Below are 22541 nucleotides of genomic sequence, written 5' to 3'. Positions count from 1 at the left end.
TGGCTAGATGCTATGCATTTTGTGGGCTAAGGCCGTATTCCTCTTTCTTTTATATGTGCTTACCGGAGTTTGGAACATTATAAATGCAGGGAAGGGAGTACCTCCAAACTGGAAGATTAATTAAGCAATCATTTGGGCACTTTCGCAAAATAGGAACAGAAGTTTTATCACCTTCAAAAATCTACATGACCAAGAGCAAGCGCATATGTAACAGAGCAATTATATCCTTCAGTTTATCCCTCTGTCAAATACCAACAGGTTTTGCCAGACGTAGGGTGATTTTGCCTGGAAGGTAATTTCCCAGGGAAGGAGGCTGCGATTACACATCAAGTATGTAGTACTTTTAGGTAAATGAGTTTGGCAGCCCTCTGTGCGATCCGGAGAAAGCGGCCCAGACGGCATGACTTGATTTCGAAGACTGAACTGCTATATCCCTCCTCTGAGAAAACAAGAAAAGAGTGGAGCCAGCCACCAGACAGAGAAACCCTTTATTGTACTGATTGTGCAGAATTCAAGGACTACTTCCCCTATTTTTTTTAAAAAAGATTTTAATTTATTCATTCATGAGAGACACAGAGGCAGAGACACAGGCAGAGGGAGAAGCAGGCTCCATGCAGGGAGCTCGACGTGAGACTCGATCCCAGGTCCCCTGGGTCACGCCCTGGGCCAAAGGCAGATGCTCCACTGCTGAGCCACCCAGGCGTCCCTACTTCCCCTATTTTATATTTAAGCTCCATGGAGTCATCTAAAAATACTAGCACAAGTTTTTGCTTTCAAAACAGAAAGATCAGGTTTCTGAAATGTGGACTATGTATGCACACCATACATATATATATGTCTGTAGTCTGTACGCACATGCCTGGGTGGTATTTCTTCAAATACTACAGTCCCAGCAGTGATTTTATTTAGTCTGGTTGTTCCTAAGGCAAACATACATAACTTTAATTAAATGCACATCTAAATGTAGGGGAAAGCATCTTGAAACAATTAGACTATTCTATGGTAAGAAGTTTGAGGGCAATGATAGCCTCCCACATCCTCACCTCCACTGCGGAAAGAGAACAGAGGGGTCGAGGGAAGCCGAGCCTGACCCCATAAACACAGGCTGCGGCTACAGCTCTCTGCTCTGCTCTATTTTGTTCTCTTCTGACCCAAGACAGCACCCTTCTTTTACTTGTTCCTAAATGAATTCCAGTCATTCAATTGCCTTTTACTTTTTTAACCCCTCTTTGATCAGTTTTAGAGGGACAACATTTTCAGACAAAGTTTCTCATCTTTCCCTGGAGGGAATATGCCAGAAAGAAACTGAAATTCTGAAGAATTACCAAACCACACTTCCAGTTATTGACCTTGGGTTATGGAGGCTTCTGCACAATGTCCACCAAGATGGCTGCCCTTGCCACCTCGTTTTGGGATTTTTCTGGGCCATCTGGTTCTTTAGGTAGTCAAGGCTGAGTATTTCTCTCTTTAAGTTGCACTGGAAGAAGTGGCAGGTTGTGATGTTCATCAGGGCTGTTCTTTTCCTCTTGAACCCAAAGTCAATCCACACCTAATTAATTTATCCATGAGCTATCACTAACAAAGAGTATTTTCCCCATAAGGATCATGATGAAAAGGCACATCTACAAACACTGACTGAATGCCTCTTCTCTGCCTGGAACTACGGGAGACACCAACACAACAATAAAAATCACGCGATCCTCGTCTTCAGGGAGATAACTGCATTGTAAGGGTCTCAAGCCTTTCAAAAAACAAAGGTATTTTTAAGCTGCCAAGACTTTTCTGTCCTTGTTCTTTCAATACAATATGTCAAGTTGTAGATCAAGATTCCAGTATTTCAAAGAGAAGATAAAAAATTTAAAAGGACTGAGAACACCAGAGAGGAGGCACCCTGGACTGGACACAGAACCTGGGCAAACATAAGGGGAGGGGAGGGGGCCAACAGCCCCCCCTCCAGGAGAGGGCAGGGGCAAGAGAACATTTGGGGAAGTAATGGTAGGGCTGGTGGGAGGGCCCCAAGAGCCCAAATCGGCACCAGAGGTTGCACAATAGGGAAACGTTGTACATTATCGAACAAAATTATAAAATGGGATATTACTAAAGTTCTTAAATGACAGGGATGTGTGTAAGTCAAAGAGGAAACCCAAACAAGTAGGCAGAGACTGAGGCAAGGACCTAACTTTCAAGTGTGTGATCTGGCCTTACCCTTTAGAGACAACTGCAAACCACTCTGTACACGTCCACAGATCCTGGCCCTGCAAGCTCCATGGGGCTGGAGTTGCCAAGAGCTTCAGCAGAGGGGACGCACTACCTTGGTCTGTCATGGACTAAGAACTGCTCCTAGGAAGTTACTCATTGGCATGCTACCAAACCAATGCATGTGGAGAGAATGGGACAGGACAAAGGAAAAGTCTCCGCAGCCTGAGAAAAATCTTCAAGCGTGAAGGAGATGCACATACACTTGGGCAGGAAGGCACAGATTAGACTATCCCATATATGGAAGTGTAGACCTCCATAGGGGAGAGGACAGAAGCCAAAGGGACAACACTGCTTGGGGCTCCTGTTACAAAAGAGTCTGGGCCTTGTATGATTCCATGATACCAAAGGGGCAGGAGGCATGGTTCCCAACCCCACAGCACCCCCTCCTTCCGAATACCAAAACCACTAGCTTTGAATGACAGTATGAAGCCAGATAGGTTTGACTCTGGTACCTCTAATTAAACTCTTATAGTTAGCACTTAATAACTTTATTTTTTAAGATTATTTATTTGAGACAGAGAGAGAGAGAGAGAGAGAGAGAGGGTCAGAGGGAGAAGCAGGCTCCATGCAGGGAGCCCAACGTGGGACTCGATCCCGGGTCTCCAGGATCACACCCCGAGCTGAAGGCGGCACCAAACCGCTAAGCCACCAGGGCTGCCCAGGACTTAATAACTTTAATCATCATAAGGAATATTCCAAGCAGAAGTTATTGTTAACAGGTGATTATTTATGAAAAATCTTACACTGAAAAAATGACCTTCCCTCTCTTTTTGTTTTTAAACAGTTCTTCTAACTTTCTACATAGGTGTCATGAAAGCAAAATAATGGTGGACTTGTAAGTACAGTGGCAAAGGTAGACTGCTTCTGGAGTTAACTCAGGGAGAGCTCTATCACATGAGCCTTGGTTTTACCATCTGCAAAATGGAGGGGGTGATTTTTGTAGACTGTCGAATGCATTTCTCCCATTAACAGATAACAGAATGAAGAACTGATGTGTGTGCTACAGCCAAGGATGAACTTTGAAAACATTACACTCAGTGAAAAAAATAAAAAATAAAAAAACACAGACAAGGGGCCCAGTGGTATGATTCCATTTATATTAAATATCCAGAATAAGCAAATTCAGACACAGCAGATTAGTGGTTGTGGGGGGCAGGGGCGGTTAGGTAGGCTGAGGGGTGTCACTGCTTAAGGAGTACAAGGTTTCCTCTTGGGATGATGAGAAATTTCTGGAACTAACTGATGATGCTTGCATAACACTGTGAATGTACTTAGAGTCAATGAAATGTGTACTTCAGAATGGGTAAAATGGTAAAGTTTATGTTACGTATATTTTCCCAAAAGAAAGAGAGAAATTAACTGGTTGGCCATCTACTCTACACATAATAAATGTCTTATTTTAAGAAGGTACATATGGGGACGCCTGGGTGGCTCAGTGGTTGAGCATCTGCCTTTAGCTCAGGGCATGATCCCAGGTCTGGGGATCAAGTTCTGCCATCAGGCTCCCCACATGGAGCCTGCTTCTCCCTCTGCCTGTGTCTCTACCTTTCTCTGAGTCTCTCATGAATAAATAAATAGAATCTTTTTTTTTTTTTTATTTTATTTTATTTTATTTTATTTTATTTTATTTATGATAGTCACAGAGAGAGAGAGAGAGGCAGAGACACAGGCAGAGGGAGAAGCAGGCTCCATGCACCGGGAGCCTGACGTGGGATTCGATCCTGGGTCTCCAGGATCGTGCCCTGGGCCAAAGGCAGGCGCCAAACCGCTGTGCCACCCAGGGATCCCAATAAATAGAATCTTAAAAAAAAAAAAGGTGCAAATATATTAAAGTGATCACAATTGTGACTAAGCCGCTAACCTAAATTGTCTATCTTCTTTTTCGTGAGTATTGTCTTGAAAAAAACTATCAGAAACATCTATCTCCCATCTCTCTGGGATGGCTATCAAAGGTGGTTTGTGTAGGTACCTGCAAAGCTAAACTGGAAGCAGCAGGAGCCCAGGAAGCTATGGAGTGGGACAAGAAGTTGTCTACCACCAAAAATCTCATGACTAGATTTTAGAAGTGTGGCCTCTGCCACTTGGCTCAGAAAGCACGGACTCCAAATGTGGCATCCTGGGAAAAGGGTAATTAATGCATTTGACAAATATTTGTTGAGTATTTACAAGCTGGAGCAGTGGGCTAAATGATATAATCATAGGGATCAACGGCAAAGTAACAGCCCCCTTTTGTCGAGGAAATTACAATCTATTTTTTTTTATGATTTTATTTATTTATTCATGAAAGACAGAGAGAGGGGCAGAGACACAGGCAGAGGGAGAAGCAGGCTCCATGCAGGGAGCCTGACATGGGACTCGATCCCGGGATTCCAGGATCACGCCCTGGGCCAAAGGCAGGTGCTAAACCGCTGAGCCACCCAGGGATTCCCGGAAATTACAATCTAGACTGCAAGAGGGTTAAGAACTAAAAATTATATAAGGTTAAGCAGCCAACTCGTCCAACACAGTGTTAGCCAACAACTAAAGCCCACCTGCTATTAGAAGTCCTGCCTACCAAGTCAGAACCTACCAGAATACGGCCCTGGGCCCCACATCTGAGAGACAGGCCTCTGCAAAGTTGGGAAGTCAAACTGAGGCTGATGGTAGGGAGCACAACCTAGGGCTTTGGCAGAGGGGCAGGCCCAGCTCCTAGAGGACCAGACTCTAACCTGAGAACACCTCCCTCTTCCCCTTGCACATCGACTAGCCTGCTACCTAGAGTCCAACTCCATAAGCTATCTTGTGGCTCCCCAAACAATCGAACTGGGGTCTATGCTATGAGATTTGATGAGTTCCAGGAAGAGGGTCTCATCAGCAAAATTTGCTAAAATGTGATACTCAAACTCCTGCAAATTTGCCTTTTATTCTCACACTCTATCAATCAATCTAGTATCAATCTAGTTTTTAAATGATGATTCTCTCTGGTTGAACCTACATGGATACTTTTTAAAATATTCATTCTGAAAAAAAAAATCATTCCTGGGCCCCTTAATGGATAAAATGTTTCTGAACATCTGGAGTGTACATGGCATCGATACTTTTTTTTAAAGCACCCCAGGTAATTCTAAAGCACCCCAGGTGATTGCCAGGATTGAGAACCACTCATCTAGGATAAGAAGGAAAGGGAACTGGCTTTATCAAGCACCTACTGTGGGTCACTGCTAGCTCTTTACATATGGTATCTATAGCTATAGGTGCTATTCATAACCCTTTTCATAACCTCCTCGACTTGTTCTGCCCATGAGCACACTGGGCCTTAAGGGCAGCACTTAATCTTGGAAGGACAAGTGGTTAGGAATACATACCCCAGTTTCCTTACCCCTTGGGCAGGATAACTCTGAGATGTACCTTAAGCCTGGGGTAAGGAAACTAGCTCTGCAAAGGGCCAGAGAGTTACTATATTAGGATTTGTAAGCCATAGTCTTTGCCTTCACTATTCAAATCTGCCTTTGCAGTAAGGAAGCAGCCATGGTCAATGCTAAATCAATGGATTTGGCTACATCCCACTAAAACTTTACAAAGATAGTTGGCCAACCCCTACTCTGAGTCTAAAGAGACTCCCAGAGGTCTTAGCAGGACTGGGTTCCAGTTGCCAATAGCAGTAACCTGTCAGTGACAAACCATGTCAGTTTCGGGCCTTTCCTGTGTGCTCTTGGGAGAACTGGCTACAGAAACAGCTTATACTCAAATCTTTGTCTCAGAACCTGCTTCTGGGGGCCCCTAACCAAAGTCAGTATCTTGTTTTATATTTGTAACTATCCTAGTGGTTATTTTTTTTTAAGATTTTATTTATTTATTCATGAGAGACACAGAGAGACGCAGAGACACAGGCAGAAGGAGAAGCAGGCTCCATGCAGGAAGCCTGATGTGGGACACAATCCCAGGACTCCAGGATCACACCCAGGGCCAAAGGCAGGCACTAAACTGCTGAGCCACCCAGAGATCCCACCACCCTAGTGGTTAAATACTGTCATCTAAAAAATAAATAAATAAATAAATAAATAAATAAATAAATAAATAAATAAATACTGTCATCTCCAATTTAAATTAAATAATATTCAATGACTACACAATTCATAAGTGATGAAGTCCAGATTAGAAGTCTATTTAGCCACAAAGTCAATGACCTCTCTCTACAATATGACCAGAGTAAGGATGCTTACAAATAAACACACACACACACACATACACAAATACTTAATCAAATATATAATTTTAATTATGGTGGGCTAAAGTACCACCAATGACAAATTATAATGCAAAATTCATACTACTCATGTAATTACTGATCTACATTAAGGAAAGGGTTTTAAAAGAAATAATGATATAAATAGTAAAGCCTGAGGGTTATGAAAAAAAATACCCTCTTTTATGTTGTTTCTAATGTACGATTCCTTTACTACCTATTGATTGGTTGCAATCTCGGTGCTATTTCTTTTCTAGTGTAATTTTTGGTTATACCTAAAAACAAATATAGCCACCCAAGGTAAAGCCCAACGTGCAGTTTGGAACTTGAAGAGACAGGAACCAAATCAGAATATCCTCTTACATATTTTAACATGAGGGGTAGGAGTGGGGGAGGACAGTACTTTGACAAAGTCTCCTTAAAGGCATTTGTGAAGTTCCCCCATGGATTCCAAGGATTCCAGAGAACACACTGAGAACCCAGAACCACTACAGTTAGAAACCAATTTTTTTTAGCTTACGCAGTCTTGCCCTCGCTGTCCTGCTTGGTGGCACTGGCTCCCTTCTTGCCCAGCAGGGAGGCCACCTTCTCCGCATCTCCATTCTCCACAGCCTGTAGCAGCCGGTCATCATTCTTGTTCCACTCGTTGGTCTGGGGAGCAAAGGAGAGACACAGAGCTAGTGAACAAGAGTGGCCACGGTCATGCTGACCAGCAGGACTCCGGTCCCTCCGATCCCCACCCTCTCATCACTAAAATCAAAACCTGCCCCCAAATCAGATACCTTCCCCTTCACTGTGGAGACACTCAAGAAGACCGGTTTCCCAAAGGAAAACATCAACAGTTCAATAAAACAGCAGCTGGGCAGCAAACTCTGAAATAAAGTCACTTCTTTCCCCTGACGCTGGGAAAATGAAGCCACTTGAAAAGACCTCAGGGCCAGTTTACACATTAGCTCATTTCTAGCTAAACTCTGACAGCTGGCTCCTCAGGATACGGGCCTTTGACCTGGGCCACAGCTCACTGGGCCCACAGTGTTACAGAACCAAACTGGCCAACGGCTCAAGGTTACTCGAGGGTTTATTTACACAAAACTCTTCGTCCGCTTTCATTGCCACTCTTTCTGGCCTGATCACTGGGCCCTCTGATTTTTGAGCTGTATAATGATTTTTAAGGAGTTTTCCAGGCTACCAACTCAACAAAGTATCACCAGAAACAAAACTTCTCCCTGAGCAAGCTATTAAACATCAAACAGCTTTGAGCAAAGCCTCCACCACTGCCAACGGAATCGTTCTATGAACCGCAGTAACAGTAAAGCTTTCGTGGGCATAAAAACTGGTTTTTTACTCCTACAAAGGAAAAGTGATGATCTCCATACAAGAACAAAGGGGCCTTGAGTATAAGGCCAAGAAGTTTCATGTGTGAAAAGGCAGCAATGAGCCACTGAAGGTTTGGGAGCAGAGGAGAGAATAAAATTAATGACTGAAGAAGAGTCATGGAGAGGTATATGAGGTGTACAGGATTAATGTAGGGAGAAGAGATCCAAGCCCCTGAGTCACTCTGTAGGCTCCCCTGCCTTCCAGACCTCTCCTAGCTAAGCCAACTTTCTGGTTGTGGATACCAACAACCTTAGAAAGATTTCTTCTCCTTCCCTAAAACTTTCTGCAGGGCTACTTTCTTGTGACCTCTGAAGATTAAAAACTGCCAGGCATTTCATTTTAAAGGCTTTGCCATGGACCACTGTACAGAAGCCAATAGAGGAGACCCTGGAAATTTAACAGCTAAAGAGAGGGAATTTTACAGGACTACAAGCATCCATGGCCCTAGGCCCTAGAAGTGTGTTCCCAATGTCTCTGCACCGATGGAACTGGGAAACCCAAATGGGCTCCATCTTCTGAGATAGCAAAGGTGGATCTACAAGATGTCCCAGGCAGCCCTCTGACCCCAGCCTAGAGGCGGGGCCTTAGAGAAAGCCACAGGCCACGAGGAGTAAAACAGTTATGTGCAGGGTTTAGGTAAGGAATTTGCTTGGAGTCTCAGGACTGTCCCAGTCCCATTTCTCAGGACTTCTTCCTCCCACTGAGTGCAAGAATAGAGGAATGAGGAAATAGGTTTAAATGAAAATCAGAAGTCTGTTCTCTAGGCTGCATGAAATCTAACACTCTAGATTGATACTTGCATGCTATAGACCTTAAGTCACCCAAAAACCTCTCAGTGCTTCAGTTTACCATGGTTTTGAACCAGATGACTATTCTGATTCCCCTAAAGCTCAAAATGCTTAAATTATAAAATGCCCCCCCAACCAAACTTTGCTGGAGATTATTTTAGAACAGTACTGTCTTTGTTAATAGAAATGTTTTATATCTACAATGGACAAACTAGGCAAAGTATCCACACCCAGGGATGATTTTGTTTCTCAGGGGGCATTTGGCAATATCTGCAGATATTTTTGATTGTCCTGACATCTAGTCAATGGGGCCAGTCCCCTACCTCCACCAGGAATTATCTGGCCCAAAAGGTCAGTATCACATTAGCCACACATGGCTACTGAGCACTGGAAATGTGGCTCGTGTGACTAAGGAATTGAATTTTTAATTTTAGACTTCAAGCACCCGTAGCTAGAGGCTATCCTATAGAACAGTGCAGCTCTCCATGGCAGCTCTCCATGACAGCTCTCTAAACATTTTTATAACTTAAGAATGTGTCTAGGCCAATGTCATCCACACTTCTACAACTATCAATACACTCACACTGCCAACATTAGATTTTATCTTCAATGACAAGTCAGGCTTCCTATTGCAAAAGAAAGAACACAATAAATACACTGCTTCAAGCATAAGCATTTGTTGGTAGAATAGGATAGCTTTACTTAAGAATGAAATGTAGCAAACACCAAGAAACAGATTGAAGTTTATTTCCCCCAGGCAGCATTTTGCAAGCCAAAACAAAACAAAACAATTCATCAAAGAACATTCAGGACCAGTGGTTCCTATCTACATTATCCCAGAGCCACATTATTAGTGATGTCATTAAATCCTTCCCTAATTTAAACAGACCAAATTAAAACTGGATTGGGAAGATCAAAAGGATATTAAAGCTCAGAGGCTATGATTGAAAGTCCTTAAGCAAAGAAAGGCCACATGAAAGGATTTTCCTTTTCAGTGCTGCTAAGGCACTCAACTCGGGTAGAGGAAAATCTGGTTGTAGGGATTCCCTAAAATTAGTTACATGTGGGTATTTAGGGAGTTCAGTTTCTAGAGGACACAGCAAAAAAGATGCCCCCCGACCCTCCCCCACCCCCGCCATCCCACCCTCTGGAGGACAAGGTTAATGGCTCATCCCTTGGGATCTAAAATTCTCTCTTATCTAGTTTCTCCTCATTGCAGGCCAGAAGTTACTTTTCTGTTAGAACAGATGAGGCGGAGAGAACAAGCTACCCACACACAAAGATTTAATAAATAATCCACACCACCATTCAACCTGTATGCACCGCAGATAGGATTCAGAGTAAGCAGCAGGAAGGAAACGGATGGGTGCTATAGGTTTTGGCCCTAGTGTCTGAGCCAAGAGAACAGTTCAGAACAAATTGGGAAGGCAGGAGCAAACCTGAGGGTGATTAGACCATTGGCAGGGAAATGAGAGCGATAGTTTACCCTTAATATTCTCCCAAGTATGCTAAAAGTGGAGGCAAGAAGGATCCCAGTTTGTCCTCTCTCTAACCTGGGAAAGCCAGATCCTGAGATGACATTCCCCAGACCAGCACTCACAAGGAGGTAACGTTAACGTGACAAAGCTCTCTAGTCCTGGGCAGGGCAGCTGGTTATCCTTGTGAGTAGTTCTGATGTGCACGAAGGGCCGTACTAGGTTTCTTCCAGAAAGCATGGCTTTCAAGGAGCTATCACCTTCCTCTCCTAAACCTGTCCACGGAGACACTCCCTGTATCTTCTATAAAACCCTTCTATGCAGTGCTACATTCCACAGCCACCCATGAGATGAGATAAAACAGATATCATTGCTCTGTGAGAATCTAGAAGCAAATTCTTCTCATCCACCTCTATCCCTCTGCTGAGTGGTACTAAATTGAAACCAAGCATTAAAAGGGATCTTAAAAAGTTATCTTGGCCAATCTACTGACAGTAGGGCTGGTCAGATAAATATGTTGTGATATTGTGATATGAGAATGATAGATTCAGTTCTGTTGTCCCTGGTTCTCAGCACTAGAGCTTCTAAGATCCATGAATTTTCTCAGTGATAGGGATGAAGTATATCTTTTGTTATTCATAATAAGCCCCTTTACATGAGTTAATGTTATAGGACATAACTGGTGACGGGAAACACCTAGATAGCTTCAGGATGGGGGCTGGTTATTAGAGGGTAAGAACTTTGAGCCCTAACTCCACCTCTGGGGAGGAGAGAGGGTTAGAGATTGAGTCAATTAGCAATGGCCAATGGTTTAATCCATGATGTCAATATAATGGAACCTCCACAAAAAGCCCTAACCCTCTCTGAGACCACAGGGTCCAGAGAGCTTTCAGGCTGGTGAACACATTGAGGTGCTGGGTGGATTATGTTGGAGAGGGAGTAGAAGCTTTGCAGGTCCGCACACACAAACCCTATCTTGCCCTATGCATTTCCTCTATTTGGTTGTTCTTGATTTGTATTCTTTAGTGGTAATAGTAAAGTACCTTCCTGAGTTCTGTGAGCCATTCTCACAAATGATCAAATCTGAGGTTTGGGCTGTGGGAACTCTGTGACTTTAGAGCTAGCTGGCCAGATGTACAGTTGGCCCAGGACTGGCAGATGGCATCTGAGGTGGGAGCAGTCTTGTGGGACTGAGCCCTTAACTGTGGGATCTGACGATACCTCAAGATCACTAGTGTCAGAACTGAAATGCATCCACCTTGTTGGCACCGGAAGAGTTGGAGGATTGGTTGTGGATATAAAGAAAACCATTTTGTGTCAGACATGTTTTGTGTAAGAAGTGGATCACATGATAGGTGAAGTCTGAAATTTTGCCATAACAACTCAAAGTAACTCATTTACACTCTAGAATCAGGGAAGGCTTCTAGAGACCATCACCACACAAAAAATATCCCGTCCCCCCTCCCCACTTTCCACGGAAATTGCCTCCTCTAAATGGCACTCCTTCCATAGGGTGGCTTAGCTCCACCCCCACACCGGGTTCCTGGGCCCCTCAGAGTGGTGCTGTCACTCGCCAGCAGGTTCATCCGACATTTACAGAAACGAATTAGGAAAAAAAATAGCAAACATCAGACTCGTCCTATTTGATAAAGTTAAATGTTTTATGAAACTTGATTATGTATGTGTCCTGGATGGTGATATAAAATATGTATTTTTACTGCGCAATCAAAAGAAAAAAATATTGGATGCCACTGCTATAGAATGGTCCATCATCCAATCCGCCTATGAAAAGGCTTCCTTCTAAAGCCTACCCCAAGCCCTGCAGCATCTTCAGGGTGACCTCTTTCGTGATGACCTCTCTGCTTCTCTCCTCCATGGTGTCCCAGAGGGCCTCCTACTCATCTGACTAAAGCCCACAGTCTAGACTTGGTGAAATACTGTGTCCTGGCTCTTGCTCCAGAGCCTCGGTGTCTGCTTGTTTTGTTGCCGTCTTTCAGCTTCCTGAAAGCACTGACAACAGCCTTTCTTTCTTACCTCTGTGGTGCCTAACATGCTCAGTTATCTGTTGTTGATTTTAGCAGGAGTCTCCTCCCCTTGATTAACTTAAATCTCTCTTGACTTAGAAAAAAATTTTTTTCCAGTTATAAAACTTTCATTCTTTTGCAAACTATTTAATCATGTTTCCAGATTCTTTTTTAAATAGGCTAAATACATCCAACTCCCTTAAATATTCTAAGGCAAATTTTCCAATATTTTAATCATGGGGACACTGTCTCCAAATCTCTTCATCAACTAAGGAGCCCTGTCTTATCAATTCATTGGGGGAGAACCCAGTGTCTCCCAGTCATGAGAATCCTTTGTTAAATATGCAGACTCCCATGCCTCATCTTGGAGACTCTGACCCCCTCCCTCCCCCGATATCTCAGGCAGACCCTGAACTCGGGTTCAAGTGCTCTCTTTCATTCTTATTTCAAGTTTGCGGACCATGGAAGCTACACAAAGGCTACCCACAGAAGCATTAAGGAAGGAGGTGGGAGAAGAAAAGAATTCCTTAGGGCGCCTGAGTGGTTCAGTGGGTTAAATGTCTGCCTTCAGCTCACCTCCTGATCTCAGAGTCCTGGGATCGAATCCAGAACTGGGCTCCCTGCTCAGCCAAGAGCCTGCTTCTCCCTCTCCCGCTTCCCCTGCTTGTGCTGTCAAACAAGTAAATAAAATCTTTAAAAAATAGATTGTTAAAGCTTTAAAAAAAATAGAAGAATTATTCACTTTTTCCTTGTGGTACTAAGTATTGTGTCTCCCACAAAAGCTTACTATATATTGTGCTTTCCCTAAGAGTTGCATGTGCAACTTGTTTAAAAGATGTGTAGGAGAATATTAACAAAGGCATTGCCTGTAATAGGCAAAAAAAAAAAAAAAAAAAAAATCATGTCCAATAACAAAAGATAAATTACAATATATCAAGCAATGGCATGAACAAACTACAACCACACGCCACAATATGGATAGATACTAAAGACAACATTGCTGAAAGAACAAGACAACAAAAAACACAGATATATGAAGACAAAAACAGGGAAGATGGATCCGTATCGTTTAGGGATGCATGCCTTGTTGGTTGGACAAGTTTACCCTAAAAGTCAAAATAGTGGTTGGAAGGGAGGGCATGCCATTTGTCGAGGGAGGGACACCTGAGAGTATCCTAGGGGCACGTGCTCTAGTTCGTGACCTGTTTAGTGGCTCCACAGAGGTTCACTTGTTAACTATTACATTCTTGTTTTGTGCACTTTTCTCGATATGTGATTTATTACACACGCACAGACAGTGTTCAGAAAGAAGGCTTGCGGTTCACTTTCTGGTCAAGTCAACAGTGCACCAAGTGCCTTTGGACAGTTTTGTGTTCTCACTTGCTATTTCCTCATGTCTAAAATGGAGGCAGCCTGGTGCCAAGATCTGCTTCTGTAAGAGGTCTCACAAATCCCTTTGAGAATCTGCTAAAGTTATGGACTCTCCTCAGAATGATGCACAAACACACAAGAGCTTGCATACAATTCATAGCAGTCTGTGGCTTAAGCCCCTACCCCTAGTTCATCCATAAGCCAAAGCCAAGAACTCCTGGTGTCGAAAGAGAGCTGGCTTCAGAGGTTAGTGCTCTTGAGTTGGAATTCTGGGTTACCACCTCCCACCAAAGTGGTCTTGAGCAGATTATGGGCATTTCCTTCTCTGTAAAACGGGAAGGGGGGGTCTCACCTCCTTGCCAATTACCCCGAGGATTCAAAGTAACATACGTGAAGGGCCTGGCACACATTAGGCACTCAACAAAATTAGATCTTCCGTACTGTTCCTTCATGGCTCGTGCTCTATGAATCTTTGAACATTCACAGTTTAGGACTGATGGTCCATTACCTTTTCAGAGGCAGGTAAGGCCTTCATGCATATTTAAATTTATAAATTTTCTACTATAGTCCCTAAGAATAACATTCTAAAGGGCTCCAGAGAAAACATTCACAGACATGAAATTAACTATTTTATTGAACATGGCTCAGTTTTCCAGGAGACTGTTTAAACAGATGCTATTTCAACAGAGCATATTTAGGCCACATTTGCAAGTTCAGGAAGCCATATGTTATGCTCCGGAGACATGTGTAATGTGTCAGCTATGAAGGGCAGCACGTGGGAAAGGCAGGCCTTACCTTTCGATGAAGCTCCAAACACTCCTGTTAATTTATCACAAATGAGATTTTTCAATGGCTGGCCTATAAGTTTCTTATTCATTAAATCATTCCCAAATGACACTGCTTGCTTATGATTTTTCCCTTGAAGCTTGGCCTTTGGAAAGACTTGCATGCCTCCTGCATGGTAGCAGACGCCATGTCAACCGCGTGATGAACGCACTGGGGCTTTGGCAACTGGCAGTGTCTGCTGTCGACCAGACATGGCATCACCTTCTTTTATTTTGGTTTAATCATTGGGAACTGAAAAACCAGTGGAAACTCAGTGGTCACAGACATCTGGCTAGTAGGCAGGTCTGAGTTTTGGAATATATCAGCCCAACCAAAATAATCCAGTGGCATAGAGCAATCTAGGAAGAGTTTCTTTGACTTTATTTAGGAAAGACACTAAAACCCTAATCATCACCAATTAGCATAGTTCCTGTTGTACGGATCTGCTTCAGCGGCCATCTGGAGAAGGCTATTTGAGAGATTATCTTTGGAAATGCTGCATTTCTCCCTTTAGTTTATGAAGTGCAGACTGTTTTGCCAATATAATCAGTCTATGATGAAAGTTACACAAAGTAGACAGTGTTTTCACTGGAAAGTTTTCAAATTAGTACCATCCAGAAAAAAAGAGCACATATATCATATTTTAAGACAGAGGACAAGAAGCCAGCAAGCTTCAGGCCCAAATGATATTTCCCCATTGACTATACAGAAAACTCCATAGCTGTTACAATCATTCTTTCACCGGACAACTATTTATTTTGTGCTTTTTACATAGTTGGCATAGTCTTTCCTGAATTTTCCATATTGTTTGCATAGAGATAAACTAAAGCAGTATGAGAAATATGCCAATGATACAAAACAGGATATGAAGATGATAAAGTGAGCCACATGGTGAACCAGCACAACAGAAGGGAGGGTCAATTTTCAATTAGGCAGATAGGAAAGGTTTCTGGACTGGATAATGAACAATGCCTTGCAATGAGTAACATTTAGGTAAATGGAGAGAAGATAAGACACAATGATTGAAAAACATGCAATATATTTACTAAACAGTGAGTTCATCTAAAAGAATTTGCTCTCTTCCGCCATCTTTATTTCAGATTATTCACACATGCAGGTTACATGGTCTCTACTATCCACCCCAAAATCCATCCCTTAATGGACTGTGTCAGTGATTCCTGAGGCCTTTTCATATAAACATGAAATTCTGTGTCATGGACATAATATATAATCATACCAGAAACAGACTGGTCTCTGCCCTTCTCCCTTCACCAAGGTACCCTATGCATTTTCCCCTAGCTCTCCCCAGCCACCTGGACCAGGTCAGTCCCCTTGTTAATTTCTCTCATGCTTCTCTTCCATAGCACTTGGCACAACTGTAATTAAATAGTATTTCTGAACTACCTCTAAAGGTCTGTGGACCTCCCACCAGACAAGGAGTTCCAGGGCATGGCCAACAGCCAGCATCTGTCTTGTTCACCACTAAACCCCTGGCCTCCTGCCCACTGCCTGCCAGATGGTAGGGGCTCAATTCAAAGCTGGTCGTTGAACAGCTTTGTTTTCTTCCTACTTCTTGGGAGCCACTATTGATTAAACCCTTCTCCACTGATGCCTTTGTCTCAGTCTATAGAATGTACTTAAAGTCTCCATAATCGTACCAAATTCATGTCTTCGACTATGCTGACCAATATTAAAACCTTATGTTTAAAAATTATGTCATAAGGAGTAAAAGCAGTCTCATTGGGGGTGGAGGTAAGTCTGGGAATAGGTCAAACCACCTCTACCCTTCAGGGAAAAAAAATGATCCCAATCAAGTCAATGGAATTGAAGCATTCATTTATATAGTGTTTGGGGAGGGTGAGGGGCCAGATACTCTGTGAAGTCCTAAGCTTAAAAAGATGGATACAGCCCTTAAGGAATTCACAACTGCTTTTTGTTAAGACTTTATTAGTTTGAGAGAGACAGTATGAGCAGGGGCTGGGAGAGGGAAGGAGCAGGGAGGAAGAAGCAGACTTCTCACTGAACAGGGAGCCAAATGTGGGGCTTAATCCCAGGACCCTCAGATCCTGACCTGAGCTGAAGGCAGATGCTTAACCAACAGAGCCACCCATGTGCCTCAGGAGCTCACAACTTCTGAGAGCATAAACATATCCAATAAGTTCTTATATAAATACTTGTCAGTGCTAAACCAGTGGGGTGAACTAGGTCCTATGAAAGCCCAGTGAGGATACTAATACTACTAAATAATAGCTAAAAATGTACAGTCCTAGAAACTGTAGGTACTACATAATAGTTTAATCATAAACAATAATCCTATGAGGTAGGTACTATTAGCCCATCTTACAGATGAGGAAAGTGAAGCACAGAGAGGTTAGGAAACATATATAATACACAGTATAGCTGGTTCTCTCAGGAAGAGATAGCTAAAGCAGTTCAATTTAAAGGAAAATGAAGGAACTTTTTAGGATGAGCAAGATTTCAGTGTTTATGGTCTGAGGCATGTAAAGGAGCCAGCAGAGAGTGGATGAGGAAAATCAGGGGTGACAAGTGGAACTAAGGATTCAACTAGACAGAAGACTGATGTTGGTAAATGAGTCATGTTCTGTCTCTGAGATAGTACAAGAGGAAGAGGAGGATGAGCAGCCAATACTATGGGAGAGAGGAAGTCAGTGTGTCTTCCGACTTCTGTTTTCTTGGGGAAGCAAGAGGAGAAGCAGCTTGAACAATGTTTCCAACAGCTCCACTGGGAAATGAGAAAGGAAACCCACTTGAAATGAATAAAGGGGTTTCCAAGCAGTCCTGGAAGTGTAGCCAAGAGTAGGAATCATTAACTCCATATATAAACCAATTGATAGCGTTGTGTAATTTTTCATTGGAGGCACCAGGAAGGGCCGGAATAAGGGGTAGTTAGCTTGATCACCGAAGACTGGAAGACGGGTGAAGTAGACATTCTAGAATCAAGAGCATGGGAAGTGCTAATGAGCAGGTATTCGAAATAAATGTGGGGATCAGGGATAAGAATGAGGTCTAGGACACAATCCTATATATCAGAGGCAAGTTGTCAGGGGAGCCATTTATTTGTATGAATGTCAGAGTTTCCAGAAGGATGGAAGAAAGCAAAAATTAGAGCTATGAACCAAAATCCTGGAGAAATATCGAGACACAATCCAGAGGTTCCAAAAAATTGGCAAAGGAAGTGAGATGAAGGCAACCCAGGATAACCAAAAACCAGTGACTGTCAACTGAGAAAGGAATCATGAGGTGGGAGAGCAAATGGGTCATGCCTTATAAATGACTTCTTGCGATGTGTGGAGTTTCTACTATGTGCTCATCCCTTCCAGGCTCCATAAAGAACTGATTTAAGTCACTATAATCACCTAACTGGGTTGATCGTGTCCTATACTCGTGTCCTCCCTAAACTTCAGAACATAACCTTATTTTGAAATAGAGTCTTTGCACATGTAATCAAGTTAAGATGAGGTCATAGTGAGTTAGGGTGGGCCCCAAGTCTGGTGAAAGGTGTCCTGATAAGGAAAGAGAGGGATGAAAACAGGGAGGAAGTCCAAGTGATGACAGAGGCACAAATCAGAGTTTGCTGCCATGAAGCAAGGACTGCTGGCAACTACCAGGGGCTAGAAGAGACAAGGAAGGAGTCTTCTCTGTGCCTTTAGAGGGAGTATGGCCCTGTCACCATCATGATTTTAGACTTCCAGCCTCCAGATCTTTCTCGGAATTATTTTAAGCAGCTCAGTTTGTGGCAATTTGTTACAGCAGCCCTAAGACATTAATAAACTGCCCCAGGGGGTAGGTTATTATTATCCTCACTTAACCGACAAGGAAACCGAGGCTCAGAAAATATAAGAATGTCACCCAAAATTATAAGGGCAGAAAGTAGAAGAATCAAAATTCAAACCCCAGACCTTCTGTGTCTTTCTACTTTAGGTCTCCACCACCAACCCCTCCTTACCCCACCACAGATGCCCGTCATACGGAGGAAGACCAAGCAGACCACAGACCTCAGTGTAGTGGGCCACATGGGCCAGAGGGCAAACTGCAGTCTGGTGACAATGAGACCAGAACTATGGGCTCCAAGTCCCTTTTAATGCAGGAACCACACCTCAAGCAGACTCATTATTATACATGAAATTTGTAGTCCAACAAAAGCATTTAAAGCATGATTATTTACTTTGCAAGCACGTTCACAGGAAGGCTTCTTGAACAGTAAGCTCTTTTATAATTTTAATGTAGTATATTATATAATTGTATATAGATGTACATATATATGGGTAAATGTATACGTATTATACACACAACACACACACACACACACACACACACACACACATACACATAAATGGGATTTGATTTACTGAAAGAAGTGTTCACTGCTTAAAGGGAGGTACGTGTGTAACAGTGACCAACTCAGGGCCTGAGCAAGGCTTTCCTTGCACATGGGCTGCTTGGAGACATGCGTGGCTAGAATTCAAGCAAACATTGTTAAGTACTTTTGGCATTCGAGCTTGATAAACAGGCACAACCCCTGAGTTTTGCTCTTCATCCAAGTGAAACATGACAGATTTCACAGATAAAATGATTTCATCCACAAAGTCTTAAGTCAGATGTTCAAGTGCACTTTAGGGGTCTGAACAGTGATATTAGAAGACCAGTGTGGTCTCTGGCCCTGATCGTGCCCAGGCGTCATGTTTACATGGCTGCCCATCAGACTCATCCAAGTCTCTTCGAAAAAACATGAATGTGAACCTTAAAAACACTCTATGAGGGGCACCTGGGTGGCTCAGTTGGTTAAGTGCCTTCAGCTTGGGTCATGATCCCAGGGTCCTGGGATGGAGCCCCACGTAGGGCTCCCTGCTCAGTGGGGAGCCGGCTTCCTCCTCTCCCCTCCTGCCATTCCCCCTGCTTGTGCTTGCTTGCTTGCTCTCTCTCTCTCCATCAAATAAATAAATAAAATTTTAAAAATTAATTAATTAAAAAATAAAAACACTCTATGTGATTCCATTCAGCCAGGATTATTCTTCCCTTGACGATAATAAAGATGACAAACCAGCCTGATGTTAACCAAACTGGTAACTGTTACAACGCTGAACCAGGTAAGAGAGTGAATCAACATTCATACCTTTCTGCACAGCAAGACTTAATAAACATCAACAGGCAATCAAGATGCCCCCCCTAGAGCCAAACAGGCCTGAGCCAACCTCCCTGCACCCTCCTTCAGATGAGCCCTTCATATGATGCCCCTGCCTTGGTTGGTGGTGCAGTCACCCAAGCCATAGGCCCCAGCTCTTCTCCTTTCCCTCCACCTCTCCAGTCAACCAGCTGTTGGGGCTGCCTCACTGGTTGCCTTGCACTGACCTGGTTTCCATTCATATGGCCAATGCCTTTATTCAGTCTAGTTCAGGTGAATACCCTTTGGGTTCCTACTTTTGCTAGACATCATGGTAGATACTTTGGATGGCGCTCTCCTCTTTACCACGCTCCTGGGGCACACTGACAGGTACAGATACTCTATACAGGTACAGAGCACCAGGAGAGAGGCTCTGACATTAATCATTGTTTAGCAGAGACACTTCAATAGCCTTTTCTTTTTCCTTTCCTTTACGGCTATTCATAAGCCAGTTCTGAAGAGTATCCTACTGTTGAGGTGGTCTCCCACACTGAGTTAATAGAAAATACTGGATCAAAGTTTGAGATCAAGAGTAAAGCCCGGTCACTACTGAAAATGTTCCCAGGAGAATACTATAAAAAGAAAATGAACACTTTTGAGTAGTCACAAATTCTTTAGATTTCAGTTTAGAAACATTAGCTATTGGTGTTTTTAATAAATCATTTGTCTAACTGGAGTTATTAAAATAAATGTTTACATTTGAATTTAAGATAATCACTGATGCCAATCCTTTAAGGTGATACCTATGTCCCATCTCCTTGTCTCTGGGCTGACTTTCTTGTAATAGAATATAGCTAAGATGATGCTCTTTGACTCTCAGTGATAGGTCAGAAAAGGCCATACAACCTCCATGTAGCTTTCTGGGAACTGACATTCTCTATGCCGAGGCAAAGCCAAGTGCAAAGCCACATGCAGGTGTCCCAGGTTGAGTGCACCATCTGACCATCTCAGCCATATATGTGAGTAGAGAAGTGTCCATTCAGATGACCTCAGTCCCCAAGCTGCAAGTCACCCTCAGGCTTCAGGTCTTCCATCTGAGTCCCTGACATTTTAAGTGCAGACAACCCCGCTGCCGTTCCTACGGCATCCTGTCCAAATGCCTGACCCATCAGCTATGAGCATAACACAAAGAATATTTTAAGCCACCAATTTTCAGGTCATTTATTACACAGCAATAGTAACTGACCATCTTTGTCTAATATCCCTTCAATTCAAGTAGAAGGTGGCCATCCAAACTGTGTTGTACGAAAACTGTGGTTTCATGCATAAGACACCTTCTGGACTCTTGTCCTGGTTCTTTCATTCTTTTTTAGGCTCTAAGCTTCACTACACTTCTGTGCCTGCAAGCTGGATGATGTGTAATAGGTCTTTTTCTTCCATCTGAGATATTTGGCTAAGAATCTGGTCTCCCACACTCTTTTCTATGTAGAAAGCAGGCCGACAAACATGACTTTCGAAGTTGCTGATTATTAGAACCCTGTGCCAGTGCAAAAGCAGCCTCAGAGTTTTTATAAACAGGACAAAGTTCTCCAAAATCAGGAAGCTGGCTCACGGGAGCCAGGTCCACATGTGATTTGCACTGCTCTTTTTTCAGATCAAAGCCTATTTCTGTAGATGACGGCAGATTCACATTACACATTCATTTTGACATGTTTAAATGAAGAAACTATTTGGTGCCCAGAGCAACTGCAAAGTTAATAAGCATCAAGAAGAGAGAAGTGATGCATTAGAAGGAACAGAGGTGGTGTGGCTCAGTATTTCCAGCTCTTCCTCCTTCCTGTAGTAATTTACTACCAAAAAAAATGCTATGTGTGGTGGAAGCTTTCACTATGTGATTGCATGCAAGCCAGCTCACCATGCTGGACTCAATATTAACTGTTGCTGTGTTTAACCTGATGGAATATGAGAGTAAACTATATTTTGTTTTGGTTTTATTTTTGACTTAAAAAAATGTATACCCTCCACTATGCTGAGTAACATAAGTCAATCGGAGAAAGACAATTATATGGTTTCACTCATATGTGGAATACAAAAAGTAGTGAAAGGGACTGTAAGGGAAAGGGGGAGGAAACAGTGGGGGAAAATTAAGAGAGGAAGACAAACCATGAGAGACTCCTAATTCAGGGAAACAAACAAAGGATTGCAGGAAAGGAGGTAGCTGGGGGGACAGTGTGACTGGGTGATGGACATCAAAAAGGGCACATTCAGCCCGGGTGGCTCAGTGGTTTAGCGCTGCCTCCAGCCCAGAGCCTGATCCTGGAGACCCAGGATCGAGTCCCACATTGGGCTCCCTGCATGAAGCCTACTTCTCCCTCTGCCTGTGTCTCTCATGAATAAATAAAATCTTTAAAAAATAAAAAAAATAATAATAAAAAGGGCACACTATGAGATGAGCACTGGGTGTAATACTATACACTGGCAAATTGAATTTAAGTAAAAATAAAAAAAAACAAAACAAAACAATGCATACTCTACTCACTGGGGCTGGGAGAAATGCATGAAGGGGGTTCCATTTTTTTAAATAGAAAATCAATAACCTCTTAACCGGGCTTTCTGCTTCCAGTTACCCCCACTTCCTTTCTCCTGTCCCAACTTCCCTGCTGCATCAAGACTCTTGCCTAGCACTCAAGCTCACTTTCCAACACAAAATCATCTATGGCTGTCCATGGCCAACAAGAGAACCCATATTTTTTTTAGCACCCCTCTTCGCTCCTCGCCAATCAAAGTCTTAATTCAGTTTCAAATCTTAAATTCTACTCTGCCCAGCTCTCCCTCTGGCCCCTGCCACACCCCACACTAAAGCTTGGAGCTCTAGCCAACCTCCTGGCTCCAGAATCCAAGATATTCTTTCTTCCTCCAACATTGTAACCACTCAAGTAATTTTTCCCCTCTCATTTTTATCTTGCCATCTCTCTGCTAACAAGGCCGAACCTTCGTCCCTGCCCAATCATTTTAGCGAAGTTTTAACACTAGCTTCCACATAAATGGTTTTCCCATTTTTTTGTCTTGCTACAG

General features: G+C 43.0%; 1 protein-coding gene across 7 annotated transcripts in view; it reads right to left on the bottom strand.

Moving 5' to 3' along the window:
• RAI14 (retinoic acid induced 14) overlaps nucleotides 1-22541 on the bottom strand; it is a 136573-nt gene that overhangs the window by 48003 nt on the left and 66029 nt on the right. For 5 of the 7 annotated variants that reach the window (XM_041747707.1, XM_041747706.1, XM_041747705.1 and 2 more), the window contains one exon: nucleotides 7005-7135. In XM_041747707.1, the coding sequence (XP_041603641.1) occupies nucleotides 7005-7135 (131 nt within the window). Of the gene's footprint in view, nucleotides 1-7004; nucleotides 7136-7266; nucleotides 7516-22541 lie in introns of those variants that run through there. The other 2 variants (XM_041747703.1, XM_041747704.1) reach the window with 2 other exon arrangements.

The sequence above is a fragment of the Vulpes lagopus genome, chromosome 3 (assembly GCF_018345385.1).
Source record: "Vulpes lagopus strain Blue_001 chromosome 3, ASM1834538v1, whole genome shotgun sequence".
NCBI lineage: Eukaryota > Metazoa > Chordata > Mammalia > Carnivora > Canidae > Vulpes > Vulpes lagopus.
Note: the sequence above shows the minus strand (reverse complement) of the source record. Positions and strands in the feature narration are given on the sequence as shown.